This window comes from Rhinoraja longicauda, unplaced genomic scaffold (assembly GCF_053455715.1).
Source record: "Rhinoraja longicauda isolate Sanriku21f unplaced genomic scaffold, sRhiLon1.1 Scf000062, whole genome shotgun sequence".
Lineage (NCBI taxonomy): Eukaryota > Metazoa > Chordata > Chondrichthyes > Rajiformes > Arhynchobatidae > Rhinoraja > Rhinoraja longicauda.
Genome location: NW_027601280.1, coordinates 472,193 through 490,096, shown reverse-complemented (window position 1 = coordinate 490,096; position 17,904 = coordinate 472,193). Strand labels below are relative to the sequence as shown.

General features: G+C 46.2%; 1 protein-coding gene across 1 annotated transcript in view; it reads left to right on the top strand.

Moving 5' to 3' along the window:
* Positions 1 to 407: 407 nt before the first annotated feature.
* Positions 408 to 17,904, top strand: part of LOC144612648 (zinc-binding protein A33-like) — a 109,082-nt gene continuing 91,585 nt past the window's right edge. The window contains exons 1-6 of the mRNA XM_078432133.1: positions 408 to 501; positions 2,534 to 2,688; positions 2,778 to 2,873; positions 4,397 to 4,630; positions 5,824 to 5,846; positions 9,530 to 9,648. Of these exons, the coding sequence (XP_078288259.1) occupies positions 408 to 501; positions 2,534 to 2,688; positions 2,778 to 2,873; positions 4,397 to 4,630; positions 5,824 to 5,846; positions 9,530 to 9,648 (721 nt within the window). The remainder of the gene's footprint in view (positions 502 to 2,533; positions 2,689 to 2,777; positions 2,874 to 4,396; positions 4,631 to 5,823; positions 5,847 to 9,529; positions 9,649 to 17,904) is intronic.

The window sequence follows — 17,904 nt, the reverse complement described above, 5'->3', positions numbered from 1 at the left end:
AGCAGCCAACATGTTCCAGCTACACTGGTCCCAGCTTTTGGTCCATATCCCTCCAAACCTGGCCCATCCATGTGCCTGTCTAACTGCTCCTTAAATGATGGGATAGTCCCTGCCTCAACCACATCCTCTGGCAGTTTGTTCCACAAATCCACCACACATTGTGCCAAAAAGTTACCGCTCAGGTTCTTATTAAATCTTTTCCCCCTCACCTTAAACCTAAGTCGTCTAGTCCTCGAATTGCCTACTCTGGGCAAGAGACACTGTTCACCCAATCTATTCCTCCCATGACCTTATCCAGCTCTATAAGGTTACCCTTCATCCTCCTGCACTCCAAGGGATAGAGTCCCAACCTACTCAATCTCTGCCTATAGCTCGGACTGTCTTGTCCTGACCACGTGTTTGGCGACATGCCGAATTGCCTCAGTCCACTGATGAAGTACAGGTGTTGGTGTGGCGTCTTGGCTGTGTCTTCAGTGTGGTTGGCCCGCTCTCTTGCCAAGAGTAGAGGAATCGAGAACCAGAGGACATAAGTTTAAGGTGAGGGTGGAAAGATTTAATAGGAAACTGAGGGGTAACACAATATGGGTGGTGGGTATATGGAACGAGCTGCTGCAGGGGGTAGTTGGGCAGAGACTATCACAACGTTTACGAAGTAGTTGGACAGATACATGGATAGGACAGGTTTGGAGGGATATGGGCCAAACGCGGGCACTGCAGGTCGGTCCAACAACCTAATGGTTGTGGGGGCAGAGCTGGGAATGGGAGCTATAATGAACCTGTCGGTTTAGTTGATGGCCACAAAGAACTACATCAGTCCCTTCAGCCCAGATCAGACTATGCAATGCCACCACTCCAGCAGCACGTTCCAGGCACCCACCACCCTGTGTGATAAAACACGACCCTTGAAATTTACCCCCACTGTGCAAAAATCAGAGCCGAGAGGGAAGGGGGCGGCGCGGGGGCGCCTGCTGCCTCGTGCGGCGGGACCTGGTTCGCCGCTGCGGGGAAATATAGACAGTTCCTTAAACATCCCGAAACTTTGTCGGCCCCAGAAACGTGGCGACTCTCTCTGTACTGCCTGGGGGAGGTCTGTATTTTACCGGATTGCAAGCAAAACCAAAGCATTTCACTGTCCCTTGTTTCATGTGACGATAGAGTATAATTGGCTCATTGAGTTGAATTCAATAGACAATAGACAATAGGTGCAGGAGTAGTCCATTCAGCCCTTCGAGCCAGCACCGCCATTCAATGCATCATGGCTGATCACTCAATCAGTACCCCGTTCCTGCCTTCTCCCCATACCCCCTCACTCCGCTATCCTTAAGAGCTCTATCCAGCTCTCTTTTGAAAGCATCCAACGAACTGGCCTCCACTGCCCTCTGAGGCAGAGAATTCCACACCTTCACCACTCTCTGACTGAAAAAGTTCTTCCTAGTCTCCGTTCTAAATGGCCTACCCCTTATTCTTAAACTTTGGCCCCTTGTTCTGGACTCCCCCAACATTGGGAACATGTTTCCTGCCTCTAATGTGTCCAATCCTCTAATCACCTTATATGTTTCAATAAGATCCCCCCTCATCCTTATAAATTCCAGTGTATACAAGCCCAATCGCTCCAGCCTTTCAACATACGACAAGTTTGCACATGAGACTGTTAAATGAAATAACAGTGTTTGCTGTGGATATAATATCATTGTGCAGCCTAATATAATGAACAATTCACAATGGGAAACACTGATGTATTTAGTTTAAGGGAATGAAATTTACAGGCAGTTTGTATCAAATAGCATCCACTTACTGGTCAGGGCTGTGATTGACGGGGCTGAGCTCCGCCTCCCCTCAGCCGTGCCCCGATACTGCAAGGGTTCAGCAGCTGCGCCAAAGAATTTGAACCAGGAAGTGGCGGAGTGACAATGGCTGCGAAAGACCAGGTCGAGAGTTTAGCGGAGGAGGCAGTTTGTCCCATCTGCCTGGATTTCTTCACCGATCCGGTTATACTGGAGTGCGGGCACAACTTCTGCCGCTCCTGTATCACACAGAGTTGGGACAGGGAGGAGAGAAACTCCTGCCCGGAATGTAACATAAACATAAACATAAAACAACTACAGCATGGAAACAGGCCTGTCCGGCCCTACCAGTCCACGCCGACCATTCTCCCTGACCTAGTCTCATCTACCTGCACTCAGACCATAACCCTCCAATCCCCTCCTATCCATATACCTATCCAATTTACTCTTAAATAATAAAATCGAGCCAGCCTCCACCACTTCCACCGGAAGCCCATTCCATACAGCCACAACCCTCTGAGTAAAGAAGTTCCCCCTCATGTTACCCCTAAACCTTTGTCCCTCAATTCTGAAGCTATGTCCCCTTGTTGGAATCTTCCCCACTCTCAAAGGGAAAAGCCTACCCACGTCAACTCTGTCCTTCCCTTGTAGAGAGGAGTTTACAGACCGCACCCTCAGGGTGAATCGGGCCTTGGCGAGACTGGCTGAGAAAGCTCGAACACTGAGCCTGAATCGGGAAATAATTCCAGAGAAGGAAAGTAAACTTCACTGCGAGGAACATCAGGAAGAACTGAAGCTGTTTTGTGAAACTGATAAGAAGATGATCTGCCTGGTTTGTGCAGCTGGGCGGGAACACAAGTCTCACAGCTTCATGCCGGTTAAAGAAGCTGTTGAAAACCACAAGGTAAAAGCAAACCGATTTTAATCGCATCATTTTAATTCCATTTTTACTGTTCAACCATTTAATTTTCTGATTCCCAAACACAATTCCAGGATCAGGTGAAATCTTCCATCCGGTCTCTCACAAAAGATAAATCAGGGATCCAGCAAATGGAGCAGCAACAGAAAGAGAAGATTTCTGGAGTTCTGGTGAGGCTTTAAGTTTCGATTTCCTGATCTTGTGCAGGTTTGATCCCTGTGATGTGTGTAATAACAGGGCAGCGCAGTGACACACGTATTGCTGCTGTCTCCCAGTTCTGGGGACCGGGTTCGATCCTGGCCTCCGGCGCTGCAGAGACAATAGGTGCAGGAGTAGGCCATTCGGCCCTTCAAGCCAGCACCGCCATTTAGTATGATCATGGCTGATCATCCAAATTCAGTACCCCGTTTCTGCTTTTCCCCCATATTCCTTGATTCCATGAGCCCAAATAGCTACATCTAACGCTTGAAAACATCCAGGGTATTGGCCTCCACTGCTTTCCGAGGCAGAGAATTCTATAGATCCACAACTCTTTGGGTGAAATAATTGTCTTCACCTCATTGTAAATTTCACCCGTGTGGGACGAATAAAGGAATATATTATTATTATTATTATTATATCAGTCCTAAACAGAAAATAGAAAAATAGGTGCAAGAGTAGGCCATTTGGCCCTTCGAGCCAACACCACCATTCAATATGATCATGACCTACCCCTTATTCTTTAACTATAACCCCTGGTTCTGGACTCCCCCAACATCAGGAACATTTTTCCCCACATCTAGCCTCTCCAATCCCTTAAGAATTTTACATGTTTCTATAAGATCCCCTCTCATCCTTCGAAATTCCAGTGAATACAAGCCCAGTCGACCAATTCTTTCATTATGTGTCAGTCCTGCCATCCCAGTAATTAACCTGATGAACCTACACTGCACTCCATCAATAGCAAGAATGTCCTTCCTTAATTTAGGAAACCAAAACTGCACACAATATTCCAGGTGTGGTCTCAACAGGACCCTGCACAACTGCAGTAGGACCTCCTTGCTCCAAAACCCAAATCCTCTCACAATGAAGGCCAACATGCCATTAGGTTTCTTCACTGCCTGCTCTACCTGCATGCTTACTTTCACTGCCTGCTGTACCTGCATCCTAACTTTAAGTGACTGATGAACAAGGACACCCAATCTAATAATCTGCCTTCTTGTTCTTGCCACAAAAGTGCATAACATCACATTTATCCATATTTTACTGCATCTGCCATGCATCTGCCCACTCACCCAACCTATCCAACTCACCCTGCAGCCTCACAACATCCTCCTTGCAGCTCACACTGCCGCCCAGCTTTGTGGCATCTGCAAACTTGGAGATATTACATTTAATTCCCTCGTCTAAATCGTTAATATATATTGTAAATAACTGCGGTCCCAGCAATGAGCCTTGCGGCACCCCACTAGAGGGTGGTGGATGGATAAATGGGAATTAATGGACACGTGAGAAGGAATAGGCAGCTGGGAATTGCATTAGGGGTAGAGGATTGATGGGTTGTAAGATTACCCTCACGATATTTTAGAAGCATTTAGAAAAACTATTGAATTGCCAAAGCAAATAAAAATGCACAGGCCAAATGTCACCAGTAAAGGCGCGAGGAACCATAATCAGTGACATGAAATATTGATCTTCACCTTTCATTTCACAGGAACAGTCACACAACCTTCAGTCCAAGATCACATCCCAGTTTGCTGAACTGCACCAGGTTCTCACTAAGAAAGAGCAGCGGGTACTGGCAGATATCCGGGAGGAAGAGAAGAGGATTCTGAAAAGAATGAAGAAAAATCTTGGGGAGATCGAAGAGAATTTAAAATCTATTCAGGAGGAACTCTTTAAGTTCCAGCAACAGATGGATCAAAAGGACAATGTGGTGTTTCTGAAGGTAAGGGGTGACACTACACTCTGATGAAGTGAAAGGGCACACTCACAAAACGGTGGTGACATTTCAGAAATAAATGCTGCCTTTACCAGTAATTGAGAACTGGGTAAATGGTCTTTCTGTTCCAGCTGTTGTTGTTCCCAAACTAAATTGTCTCCCGCATAATCTATGGGATCTCAGGACTGCCTGGCCGGAATGTAGAGAGGTGTTTGTGGAGTTTAGAACTACGACGGATGATCCTATATCTGATCGCTGAATGGACAGAGGGCAGTAAATCTCTGGGACTCTCCAACCAAGAGACTCTGAGAGGTTGAACCTGTTAGACGTATTTACACTAGAGGAAGATACATTTTTGAAAGTTCAGGGAACTGAAATGAAAGGGAATGGGACAAAGCAGCGTAGTTCAGTCCTGGGCTAAATCAGCCATGACCACAGTGTGGGGATTAACATTGAAATCTAGAACGTGGCGCACACAGCAGATTGATCATCTACATCCGGTTCCCATCAGCAGTGGGCGGTCACCTTGGGGGAATTTGCTCTGTTTGTTTTACCCACCTTTGTTCACCATAGAATGACTTCCCATTCTACATCATAGACAGGCCATTCAGCCCATCCTATCCAGTCAAGATTTCTGCTCCATTCAAAATCCCTCCCATCTACTCACCGCACTCAGTAACAATACCCCGAATTCCAGGAGTGCTCACGTGATTATCCCACTTGCCCTTAAATTATCTCTGCTGTTGGCTTGAGTCCCTCCAATGCAAGTAAGGTCCATGTTCTCATGACTGCATTCCTTTCAGTATTTATTGAAGACCGCGTTACATTTCAGCTTTGATTTTTGCTCTCCCATCGATTAGAGATATTATTTCATCCTCACCCATTTAAATCCACCGATAAACTTAAATCTTATCTCATCATTCCTGACACCTTCCCCAGATAAACTCCCACAACATGCCCAGTCTTTGCATTGAGTTCCATCCTCTCAGTTATGGAGTCATTCTCATGAACATTCCTTATGCTTTCCCCCTTCGTTCTACGTCTCGACGGTAATGTTCGCTTTCTATCTGCATGACAGCGGTGATAAGAGTTGGGGAATGGGAATTATCAGAGGGTTGTGGAAATGTGGACAAATTCCCGCTGTCGGGAATAGGACGGTCCATCTCAGTCAATTGAGATTTGTGTTTTATTTCTTTCAGGAGGAAGCTGGTCGCAAGCGAAGGTAGGACATGCTCTTGACGGAAACATTGTAAGGTTTGGTAACATTGCACCTTATTGTAACATTGCACCTTATTGTAACATTGCACCTCATTGTAACATTGTACCTCATTGTAACATTGTAACATTGCACCTCATTGTAACATTGTAACATTGCACCTCATTGTAACATTGTAACATTGCACCTTAACAGCAGGGGGACCAACATTCTGGCAGGCAGGTTTGCTAGTGCTGCATGTGTGGCTTTAAACTGAGTAGTGAGGGGGAGGGGTTGACAAATTGGGAATATGAAGATGGAGTTAAAGGGGAAGCGAATACATGAGAAACTGTAAAGGACTCTTGAATAAATGGGAAGGGAAGTTCTAGATGGGATAAGAGAACAAGGTCAGGGCAAATTGTAACAGGTGTGAGAGGGGAGGTGAATACCGAAGGTAAAGTGTTGTATTTAAATGCGCGAAGTATAAAAAATAAAGTGGATGAGCTTGAGGCTCAGTTAGTCATTCGCAAGTATGATGTTGTGGGAATCACGGAGACATGGCTACAAGAGGACCAGGGCTGGGAACTGAATATTCAGGGGTACACAACGTATAGAAAAGGCAGACAGGTGGGCAGAGGGGGTGGGGTCGCTCTGTTGGTAAGGAATGATATTCACTCCCTTGCAAGGAGTGACATAGAATATGGAGATGTAGAATCAGTATGGATAGAAATGAGGAATTGTAAGGGTAAGTAGACCCTAATGGGAGTTATCTACAGGCCCCCAAACAATAGCCTCGACATAGGGTGCAAGTTGAAAATTGGCATGTCACAAATGTAATGCTACGGTAGTTATGGGAGATTTCAACGTGCAGGTAGACTGGGAAAATCAGGTTGGCAATGGACCCCAGGAAAGATAGTTTGTGGAGTGCCTCCGAGATAGATTCAGAGAACAGCTTTAGATTTTAGATTTAGAGATACAGCGCAGAAACAGGCCCTTCGGCCCACCGGGTCCGCACCGCCCAGCGATCCCCGCACACTAACATATCCTACACCCACTAGGGACAATTTTTACATTTGCCCAGCCAATTAACCTACATACCTGTACGTCTTTGGAGTGTGGGAGGAAACCGAAGATCTCGGAGAAAACCCACGTAGGTCACGGGGAGAACGTACAAACTCCGTACAGATGGCGCCCATAGTCAGGATCGAACCTGAGTCTCCGGCGCTGCATTCGCTGTAAGGCAGCAACTCTACTGCTGCGCTACCGTGCCGCCACTGGACTGGAGCCTACCAGGGAGAAGGCAATTCTGGATTTAGTGTTGTGTAATGAACCTGATCTGATAAGGGGACTCGAGGTAAATGAGCCATTAGGAGGCAGTGATCACAATATGATAAGTTATACTCTACAAATTGAGAGGGAGAAGGGAAAATCACAAGTGCCAGTTTTACAGTGTAGCAAAGGGGATTACAGAGGCATGAGGCAGGAGCTGGCCAAAATTGGCTGGAAGGAGGCCCTCGCAGGGAAGAATGTGGAACAGCAATGGCAGGTATTCCTGGGAATAATGCAGAAGTTGCAGGATCAATTTATCCTGAAGAGGAGGAAAGATTCTAAGGGGAGTAAGATATCAAGGGAAGTCAAGGACAGCATAAAAATAAAAGAGAAGAAGTATAACATAGCAAAGAAGAGTGGGAAGCCAGAGGATTGGGACTCTTTTAAAGCGCAACAGAAGATAACTAAAAGGGCAATACGGGGAGAAAAGATGAGGTACGAGGGTAAACTAGCCAATAATATAAAGGAGGATAGTAAAAGCTTTCTTAGTTATGTAAAGAGGAAAAAAATAGTCAAGGCAAATGTGGGTCCCTTGAAGACAGAAGCTGGAAAATTTATTATGGGGAACAAGGAAATGGCAGACGAGTTGAACCGGTACTTTCGATCTGTCTTCACTAAGGAAGACACAAGCAATCTCCCAGATGTTCTCGTGGCAAGAGATCCTAGGGTGACGGAGGAACTGAAGGAAGTCCACATTAGGCAGGAAATGGTGTTGGGTCGACTGATGGGACTGAAGGCTGATAAATCCACAGGGCCTGATGGTCTGCATCCCAGGGTACTTAAGGAGGTGGCGCTAGAAATTGTGGACGCATTGGTGATCATTTTCCAATGTTCTATAGATTCAGGATCAGTTCCTGTGGATTGGAGGGTAGCTAATGTAATCCCACTTTTTAAGAAAGGAGGGAGGGAGAAAACGGGAAATTATAGACCAGTTAGTCTGACATCAGTGGTGGGGAAGATGTTGGAGTCAATTATAAAAGACGAAATTGCGGAGCCTTTGGATAGTAGTAACAGGATCGTTCCGAGTCAGCATGGATTTACGAAGGGGATATAATGCTTGACTAATCTCCTGGAATTCTTTGAGGATGTAGCTAGGAAAATTGACAGGGGAGAGCCGGTGGATGTGGTGTACCTCGACTTTCAGAAAGCCTTCGACAAGGTCCCACATAGGAGATTAGTAGGCAAAATTAGAGCACATGGTATTGGGGGTAGGGTACTGACATGGATGGAAAATTGGTTGACAGACAGAAAGCAAAGAGTGGGGATAAATGGGTCCCTTTCAGAATGGCAGGCAGTGACTAGTGGGGTACCACAAGTCTCGGTTCTGGGACCGCAGCTATTTACAATATACATTAACGACGGATGAAGGGATTGAAAGTACCATTAGCAAATTTGCAGATGATACAAAGCTGGGTGGTAGTGTGAACTGTGAGGAAGATGCTATGAGGTTGCAGGGTGCCTTGGACAGGTTGTGTGAGTGGGCGGATGCATGGCAGATGCAGTTTAATGTGGATAAGTGTGAGGTTATCCACTTTGGTGGTAAGAATAGGAAGGCACATTATTTTCTGAATGGTGTCAAGTTAGGAAAAGGGGACGTACAACGGGATCTGTGTGTCCTAGTGCATCAGTCACTGAAAGGAAGCATGCAGGTACAGCAGGCAGTGAAGAAAGCCAATGGAATGTTGGCCTTCATAACAAGAGGAGTTGAGTGTAGGAGCAAAGAGGTCCTTCTGCAGTTGTACAGGGCCTTAGTGAGACCGAACCTGGAGCACTGTGTGCAGTTTTGTTCTCCAAATTTGAGGAAAGATATTCTTGCTATTGAGGGCGTGCAGCGTAGGTTTACTAGGTTAATTCCCGGCATGGCGTGACTGTCATATGTTGAAAGACTAGAGCGACTAGGCTTGTATACACTGGAATTTAGAAGGATGAGAGGGGATCTTATTGAAACATATAAGATTATTAAGGGGTTGGACACGTTAGAGGCAGGAAACATGTTCCCAATGTTGGGGGAGTCCAGAACCAGGGGCCACAGTTTAAGAATAAGGGTAGGCCATTTAGAACGGAGGTGAGGGAAATCTTTTTCAGTCAGAGAGTTGTAAATCTGTGGAATTCTCTGCCTCAGAAGGCAGCGGAGGCCAGTTCTCTGGATGCATTCAAGTGAGCTCTGAAGGATAGTGGAGTCAGGGGGTATGGGGAGAAGGCAGGAACGGGGTACTGATTGAAAATGATCAGCCATGATCACATTGAATGGAGGTTCTGGCTCGAAGGGCCGAATGGCCTCCTGCTGCACCTATTGTATATTGTATATTGTCTATTGTTTTGTTGAACAGCCCAATATATTTATAACGCCCAGTTTATAACCAGCTGTTAAATATTTGCAGAGTTGGTGTTGAAGCCAAACCACAGTTGGTGGTAGATGGTCACTTGCTGATTGAAAAGTTTGAAACTCCTTTTTTGTACAACACGGTATTGGCAGAAGCATCTGATGCCATCAAGCAAGGTAAAGCTTATACCTTTTCCATTGTTCTTGTTTCTGACATCTTTAAGTAATGTGTAGATGCAAGCATTAATGGTATTTTGGACTGAAGGGAAATTGAAGATTTGATCTACCACCAAACATAGCTGCAGAAAAGCATCACAAAGTCAGAGAGTTGTGTCACACAGAAACAGGTCCTTTGACTCGACACGACCATGCCAACCAAGTTGCCCAACCGAGCTTGTCCCACTTGTCTGAGTCTGACACATATTCTTCCAAGTCTTTCTGATCCACGTATCCACCAAACTGTCTGTAAATGGTCGTCATTGTACCCCCCTCCACCATTTCCTCTGTCAGTTCGTTCCGTACATACACAATGCATTGACTGTAAAAGCTGCTCCTTTTTACTGTTTCCACTCTCACCTTGAACTGATGCACTCTAGGTTTAGACTCTCCTACCTTGGGTAAAATACTGCGGCTATTCACCTCATCTGTGCACCTTATATAGATCTTATACACAACTGTTAAAGCACCCTGATGGGCTCCAAAGACAAATGTCCCTGCCTGTCCAACGTCTCCCTTCAGACCTGATGAAATTGTCGTAAACCCTTTTGCACCCTCTCCAATTTACACACAACCTCATTGTGTCAAACGCTGTATTTAATATCCTGACCTGTGAAAGCATGAGCGACAAACACATTCTTCACCTCCCTGCCTGTCACCGTTGCATCTTCCATGTGTGAGATGCAAATGTGAGTGCTCACAATCACGATGCTCGAGACAATCTAGAGAAACAAGTATAGTTTATTTGCAAGTCTGCAGAGTTGGGTGTCTCCCCTGTCGAGACACACCGAGGTCGGGAAAATCCCTTCTTTTTATTCACTTCATTTTACAATTGTTACACCTTTCATTCCTCCCCTTCGGGCTCCTTCCAATCGGAGCACTGAGGTGCACAATCTACCGTCACCGCCCCTGTTGCCTTCCACATCGTACAGTAATATTCATTTATTTCATTAGGCAAGCGCAGTACAGAGTAGTTCATGCCCTCCCTCTCTCCTAGTTCTCTGATTATTTTGGCCTTCCTCCCAGTTCTCTGATTATCTTCTAACACTTGTCCTTGGACTGTCACCATTTCTTCTTGTGGTTTTTTTCTCTAGCCGAGCACTGTCTGGTCAGTTATTTCTCAGGGTCCCTTTTTTTTAGTCAAGCATGGTCGAGTCAGCTATTTCTCAGGATCCTTAGTCTAAATCAATTACCCCTTTTTACCCCTTTCTCACAATCCACCCTTTTTCTTATGCCACGCTACGTTGATTTATACTATTTCCTCCTTTTCTAGTGCTAGCAGCAGAGTCTATATTCCTCCTGCTGGTCATGCTGTGCTCTAAAGGCCATCATGGCGATGTCGTTCTTTGTCAGGGCTGTCTCTATCAGTCGCTGAGACAACCCCCGTATGCAGGGAATGATGCAACATCCGAATAGACACAGCAACCCCATCATAACTATCACTGATGTTAGGGCTGATGTAAAGATGTGCTTCCATTTCCCAAACCAGGAGTCTAGAAACTTGGTCCAGGAGGTGTCTACTCCTGAGTTCTCGGCCAATTCGATAGACAGGGAGGTGAGACTCGCTAGGGCCCTTGACACGGACCCATCAGGAGCAGTGTTGTTGGAGATGAAGGTGCAACATTGTTCCCCAAACATTACACACACCCCCCCTTTTTCAGCCAGTAGCATGTCCAAGGCCATGCGATTTTGCCAGGCCATTAGGCTGGTAGCTGTCAATTGTTCCGCTAATCCTTCAACCGCATCTCGAGTGTAATTTATAAAGCGTTGTTGATTGTAGTATAGGTAGTTGATCCAGTCCACATTTTTATTAATTGTGGACCACCAGAAGGGTATGGACTCAAAGCCAGCAGCTATCTGGTTTCTGGCTTTGAATTCATCGGGTACCCCTCTTGGCACCCCTATTGCATCTATATAGATGTGTGTGTCGAATGATCCTCTCACCTCTCTCCTTTGTCATCGGCCTCCTTCATTGAGTTCGACCGCATGTTCTACTGCTATGGTGAAGGGCATCATCAGTTGTGTGAGGGTACAGGTTCCCATCCATGACCCTGGTAGCCGGGGCAACAGGGTATTTTCTCCGCACCACCACCAGACATCGGCTCTACTGACTATCTGCTTTCTCAGCCAGGAGCTACTGAACAGTGACCCCTGTTCCTCAGCTGTTATGTTATACGTCTGATTGCAGTTTGATAGGTGGACTTATGCCACCCTTCTCTGGATGAAGTGAATACCTCGTGCCAATTTTTACAGGGATGGGTGCATACATACATCCTATAACCACACCATGATTTTCCTTTACATACATCAAATGGGATGGTGGTGGCCCTTCTATTCTGTGGTATAGTGATTTTTATACATGCTACATTACTCACAAGCTGGGTAACCACCCAGCAACCGATCCACCAGCACGAAGTCTTCATTTTCCGTGCGGGGTTTTGGTGAATACCAAAGTCAATGGCTCCTTTCCTCCACGTACCGTCCACGGGCTGATATTGTCTGGTGGGGCCTCCACGGGACCCTTAAATCGACTTGCGTGTATCCACCCTTTTTCTTTTGTTCGTACTGCTGTCTCGGTGGTTAATAACACAAGGTAGGGTCCAGTCCACCTAGGTTGCAACTTTTCTTCCTTCCACGTTTTTATTAGTACCCAGTCTCCAGCCTTGACTGAGTGAATCGGAAAATCCAGTGGCGGGCTCTGGGCCAATAATCCTTTAGTTTTTAGTTCTGCAAGAGATTGGGATACTGCCAGTAAATAGTTCCTTAGGAACACGTCGTTCCCTGGTATTGTTGGGATCCCTTCTATCTTTCCTAAGTACGGGAGCCCGAATAACATTTCATATGGTGATACCCCTATGTCTTTCCGAGGTGCCGTTCGGATTCTTAACAAGGCTATCGGAAGGCACTTAGTCCAGGGGAGTCTCGTTTCCTCTACTAACTTGGTGATTTGGGTCTTCAAGGTGCCATTCATTCTTTCCACCTTTCCGGAACTCTGGGGATGCCATGGTGTATGCAATTTCCATTCAATTCCTAATGCTTCACATATCATTTTATGTGTTTTGGAGGCAAAATGGGTCCCTCTATCCGAGTCTATTGTTTCCACAATCCCATATCTGGGTATAATTTGCTCCAATAATACCCTGGCTACCGACTGTGAGGTGGCAGTTGCTGTAGGGAATGCCTCTACCCATCTAGTGAAATGGTCCACTACCACTAACAGGTATTTCCATCTTTGTAGTCAGGGCAACTCGGTGAAGTCTATCTGTATTTTTTGGAAGGGCCTTATTGCCAATGGTTGTCCTCCTCCTGGGACTGCTCTCATGATTTTCTTGTTGATTCGCTGACATATTACACAACCCCCTATGACTTGTTTGGCCATGGTATACATCCCACGGCAAGCGTAGGTCCTGAGGAGGGTATCACAGAGGGCTTGGGTTCCCCAATGGCTTTGCCCGTGCAGCCTCCCTAATAACTCCCTTATAATTTCTTTGTTCAATAGCTGCTTTCCATCCGGTGTCCACCATTTCCCATTTGGGGTACGCCGGGCTCCCATTTCTCTCATGTGTTCCTGCTCTTTTTCACCAAAGATAGGTATCTTTTCCTCGGGTTCCCTTAAAGGTATCAGTGACATCATTTCTACCGCTGAACTGTGGCCGCTCTCTTTGCCACCTCATCCGCTGCCCTATTTCCTCGGGCTTCCAGGGCGTTACCCTTCTAATGCCCTGACACATGTGCTATGGCTACCCGTTGTGGTTTCTGCAAGGCCTCCAGTGTCTGTCCTATCAATTGCTCATGCGCTAATTCTTTCCCCCGTGCTGTTATCATTCCTCGCTCTTTCCAGATCTTCCCAAAGGTGTGTACTACCCCAAAGGGGTATTTTGAGTCTGTATACACTGTTCCTTTCCCTCCAATAGTTCCAAAGCTCTCATTAATGCGTATAATTCACAAGATTGGGCTGACCAACTACCAGGCAGCCTCCCGCTTTCAATTTCCTCCATAGTTTCCCCATTCACTATACCGTATCCACTATGTCTTTTTCCATCTATACATCTGGAGGACCCGTCTATAAACCACCGGCTACCCTCAGCCAGAGGTTGTTCTTCCAAGTCTTCTCTACGTTTTGTCTGTAAATCTATTATATCACTACAGCAGTGTTCTGGCTTCCCTGTCTCGTTTTCTCTGTCTTCGGGCAGGTACAGAAACTGAGATGGATTTAAATTTTTGTCTGTAATCATGGTCAAATCGTCCTTTTCCATCAGGATAGCTTCATATTTTAAAATTCTAGAGTCCGTTAACCATCTGTTGGATTTCTGAGCCAATATTGTTCTCACCGTATGTGGGGTGGAGACCACCAAAACCACCCCGAAGGTCAATTTCCTGCTCTCCTCTACTAGGACCGCTGTGGCTGCCACTGCCTGTATACAGACAGGCCATCCTCGTGACACTGAGTCCAATATTTTTGATAAAAATGCCACGGGCTGCCGGTTTCCCCCCCTCCTTTGAGTCAATACCCCGAAGGCTATCCCATTTTCCGCATTTACAAACAGATGTTGGGCAAGACGTTTCTCAGCCCCTCTAGGTCTCGGGTCGCCCAAGGAATATACTGGGTTTGTCCTGCCTTTTTCAAAAGTAATGGCATCATTCTCCCTCTCAGCTCCTGTCTCTCGTTCACCATCTCCTGTTGTGGTTCTATCTGTATACTTTCCCACCTCATTCTTCTCTGGGCGTACCCCTGGCTTTCCTTTCTTTTCTTTCCATATCTTTTTCCATCTCCCTTATCTCTATCTCTAAGCGCTTTATGGATGCCACTATTTCCCTTCTACACTCCCTTGTTCTTTCCCCATCACTTTCTAATTCTGCTTCATTCTCACAGTTTTGCCTTCTCTCTGCTGCCTGCTGATTACATGCCTATGTTTCTGTGTTGCTGTCTCCCTCATACTCCTCATTTGCTGCCTGACAGGTCCCATAAATCTTTCTGTCCCTGAGGTCCCTGAGGTCCTGCAGCCTTTTGATGTCTGCTTCTAGTTCCCGTGCTTCTTGCTTCATCCTTTCCTTTTCTCGCTGCCCCCTTCTCTGTCTATATTCCTTTATGTCTTGCTCATCGTTCCAAGTTGTGACTTCTCCCTCTATCTCCACTATTCCCTTCAGCAAAAGACACTGCTTTGTTCCGTCCTGGCCGGAATAGGGAGGGGGATACCCAGGGTCCCATAGGCTGGGGTACAGAGTTGATTTTTTTTCTCCTGAAGCTCCTGACTTTCATGCTGTTTTGGGGGTCTTTCACCCTTGTTTGGGGAGGTATTCTTTTCCTGCTATGCTTTCCTCAGCCTTTCTCCTTCTATTCTAAACAATTTAAGTACGTCTAGTTCTTTTTCCTTTTTCGTTACTCGGGTTTCTGATTTATCCTTAGGTTTATAGTTCTTAATTAACACTCCCATTTCATCACACATGTTTATATCAAAATATAAATATATCAAAATTTATATCAAAATTTATATCAAAATTTATATCAAAATTTATATCATATTTATATCATTCCGTGGGCCATTTCGTAACCAATTTTTTTCGTCCTTTTTTTCCCCCCCCCATTTCTCAAGAGTGTTTTTTTAATATCCTCTTTGGATACGGGGAACTTCCTACTTAGTAGTTCAACTGCAGTTATTTTATTCATTGTATTCGTCTTATGTTATGTTAGTGCACTTGGTCAGTCAGTTTAAATGCAGTCCTTGTTCTCACTCCGTTCCGTCTCTATCGTCACTGTGCTACCTATTACGCTATTTCTATCTTCTATAGTTCTACTATATTCCTTTAATATTTATTCCGAGGCATCGGCAAGCCTGTGATTCCTGCGATTCTTTCAGGATTTATTCTTCGCTTTCCCCTTACAAGCATAACAACTTTCCTCCAGATTAGGGGAAGCTTTTGAATTAACAAACACATTTAATGCCTGCCGTACTCAATCCTCATCGGAGCCCAGTCGTGGCCACTAGACTGAACTCCCTTTGATCGGGTATTTCTGCCACTCAAAATAACAGAGTTGAATCATTTTTGTCTTCTCCAATCCCTGGGTTCTTCCCTGCCCCCAATGGCTCAGCATTCGCCCCAACGGACTATCAGGCGGAATGCGGGGGTTGGGCTTACCGCCCTTCCCCTCCCTTTTGGGCTTTCCGTTTTCACTGCCCATCCTCCCGATCGGAATTCCCCTCCGATCTTTTATCCTCCCGATCGGAATTCCCCTCCGATCTTAGCTGTAATCGCCCCAGTAGTACTTAATAGTCAGTTTTCTTACCCGGGTCCTGTGCACAAGAATCACTCGATTTAGCTCCTCGCGATTTCCTGCTCCTCCCACTTGTTTCTCGAGTCTCTGGTCCAGGTATCACTCGCTCAAACCGCTGACGGCAAGCAAGGAGTCTGAGACCGCTGAACTCAGCGGGGTGCACCGTCCCTTCTTCCGTATACTCCCGTCAGCCGGCCGGAGTGGCGATCCCGGACGAGCCCCCAAGCTGTGAGATGCAAATGTGAGTGCTCACAATCACGATGCTCGAGACAATCTAGAGAAACAAGTATAGTTTATTTGCAAGTCTGCAGAGTTGGGTGTCTCCCCTGTCGAGACACACCGAGGTCGGGAAAATCCCTTCTTTTTATTCACTTCATTTTACAATTGTTACACCTTTCATTCCTCCCCTTCGGGCTCCTTCCAATCGGAGCACTGAGGTGCCCAATCTCCCGTCACCGCCCCTGTTGCCTTCCACACCGTACAGTAATATTCATTTATTTCATTAGGCAAACACAGTACAGAGTAGTTCATGCCCTCCCTCTCTCCTAGTTCTCTGATTATTTTGGCCTTCCTCCCAGTTCTCTGATTATCTTCTAACACTTGTCCTTGGACTGTCACCATTTGTTCTTGTGGGTTTTTTCTCTAGCCGAGCACTGTCTGGTCAGTTATTTCTCAGGGTCCCTTTTTTTTAGTCGAGCATGGTCGAGTCAGCTATTTCTCAGGATCCTTAGTCTAAATCAATTACCCCTTTTTACCCCTTTCTCACACATGGCACTGTGTACCTGCACCCCGACATCTCTCTGTTCTATAAAGCTCCCCGTTTACTGTGTATGTCCTGCCCTGGTTTGTCTCAGCAAAGTGCATCGCCTCACCTTCACATGAATAAATCCCACCTGCCGTTCCTGAGCCCATTGGCCCAGTTCACAGGGATCCCATTTAATCTCAGGTAACATTCTTCACTCTCCACAATGTCACCAATTTTACTTCCATCTGCAAACTGACGAACCGTGCAGCCTACATACACACCCAATCGTGTATATAAATAAGGAACATCAGTGGGCTCTGTCTCCAGTCTGAAAAACAACCCTCTACCAACATCCTCTGCGACCTTCAGGTAATGTTGTGTTCCATCCGCTAGTTCACCCCGGATTCCATGAGATCCAACCTTCCAGAGCGGCCTCCCATGCGGTGTGTAGAAGTTGCATCTCTCGGAGGGCAGTGAATATCTGGCATGTTGTGCCCAGGGTGGTGGTAAAAAGCTGAGTTGTTGGATATGTGCAACTTGGCTACAAATAAATATTTGATAGATTGAAAATATAAGATTATGGGGAACTCACACAGAAGAGGAATTGGTGCCAGCTTAGATCAGCCATGATCACATTGAATGGAGGGGCAAGCCTGAGGAGCAGATCCTAATCCTGCTCCTGTTTTCTTGTGTTCCTTTCCTCCTGTGCACCGATATATTGACAGACTTGACACAGAGGGAATGCAGCAAAGATTAACAATACTTGTCCCTGGGACAATGTGTTTGCTGTGTGGGGTGAGATTGAGTAGACTAGGCCTGTGTACTCGAGTGTTTGGGTGTATTAGAGGGGATCTCAGTGAAACACAGAGTTCTTACAGGGCTCAGTGGGCTGGATGCAGGGTGGATGGTTCCCTTGTCAGAGGGGTCTGGAGAGCGGGCACTCTCTCAGAATGTGGGCTGCACCGTGTAGCACAGAGACAAGGAGACATTACTGCATGCAGAGGCTGGGGAACGACCCTGCACCGGTGGCTGTGGAGACTCAGTCATTCAGTGCTCTTGGAGCTGAGAGCAATGGTTGTACATTACAGAGTCTGGCCCTTCGGCCCATCGTGTCCATGACCATCTTTTCCCCAGCTATACGAATCGATTTGCCCACATTCCATCGGCATTCTTCTGCACCTCACCTATTTAAGAACCT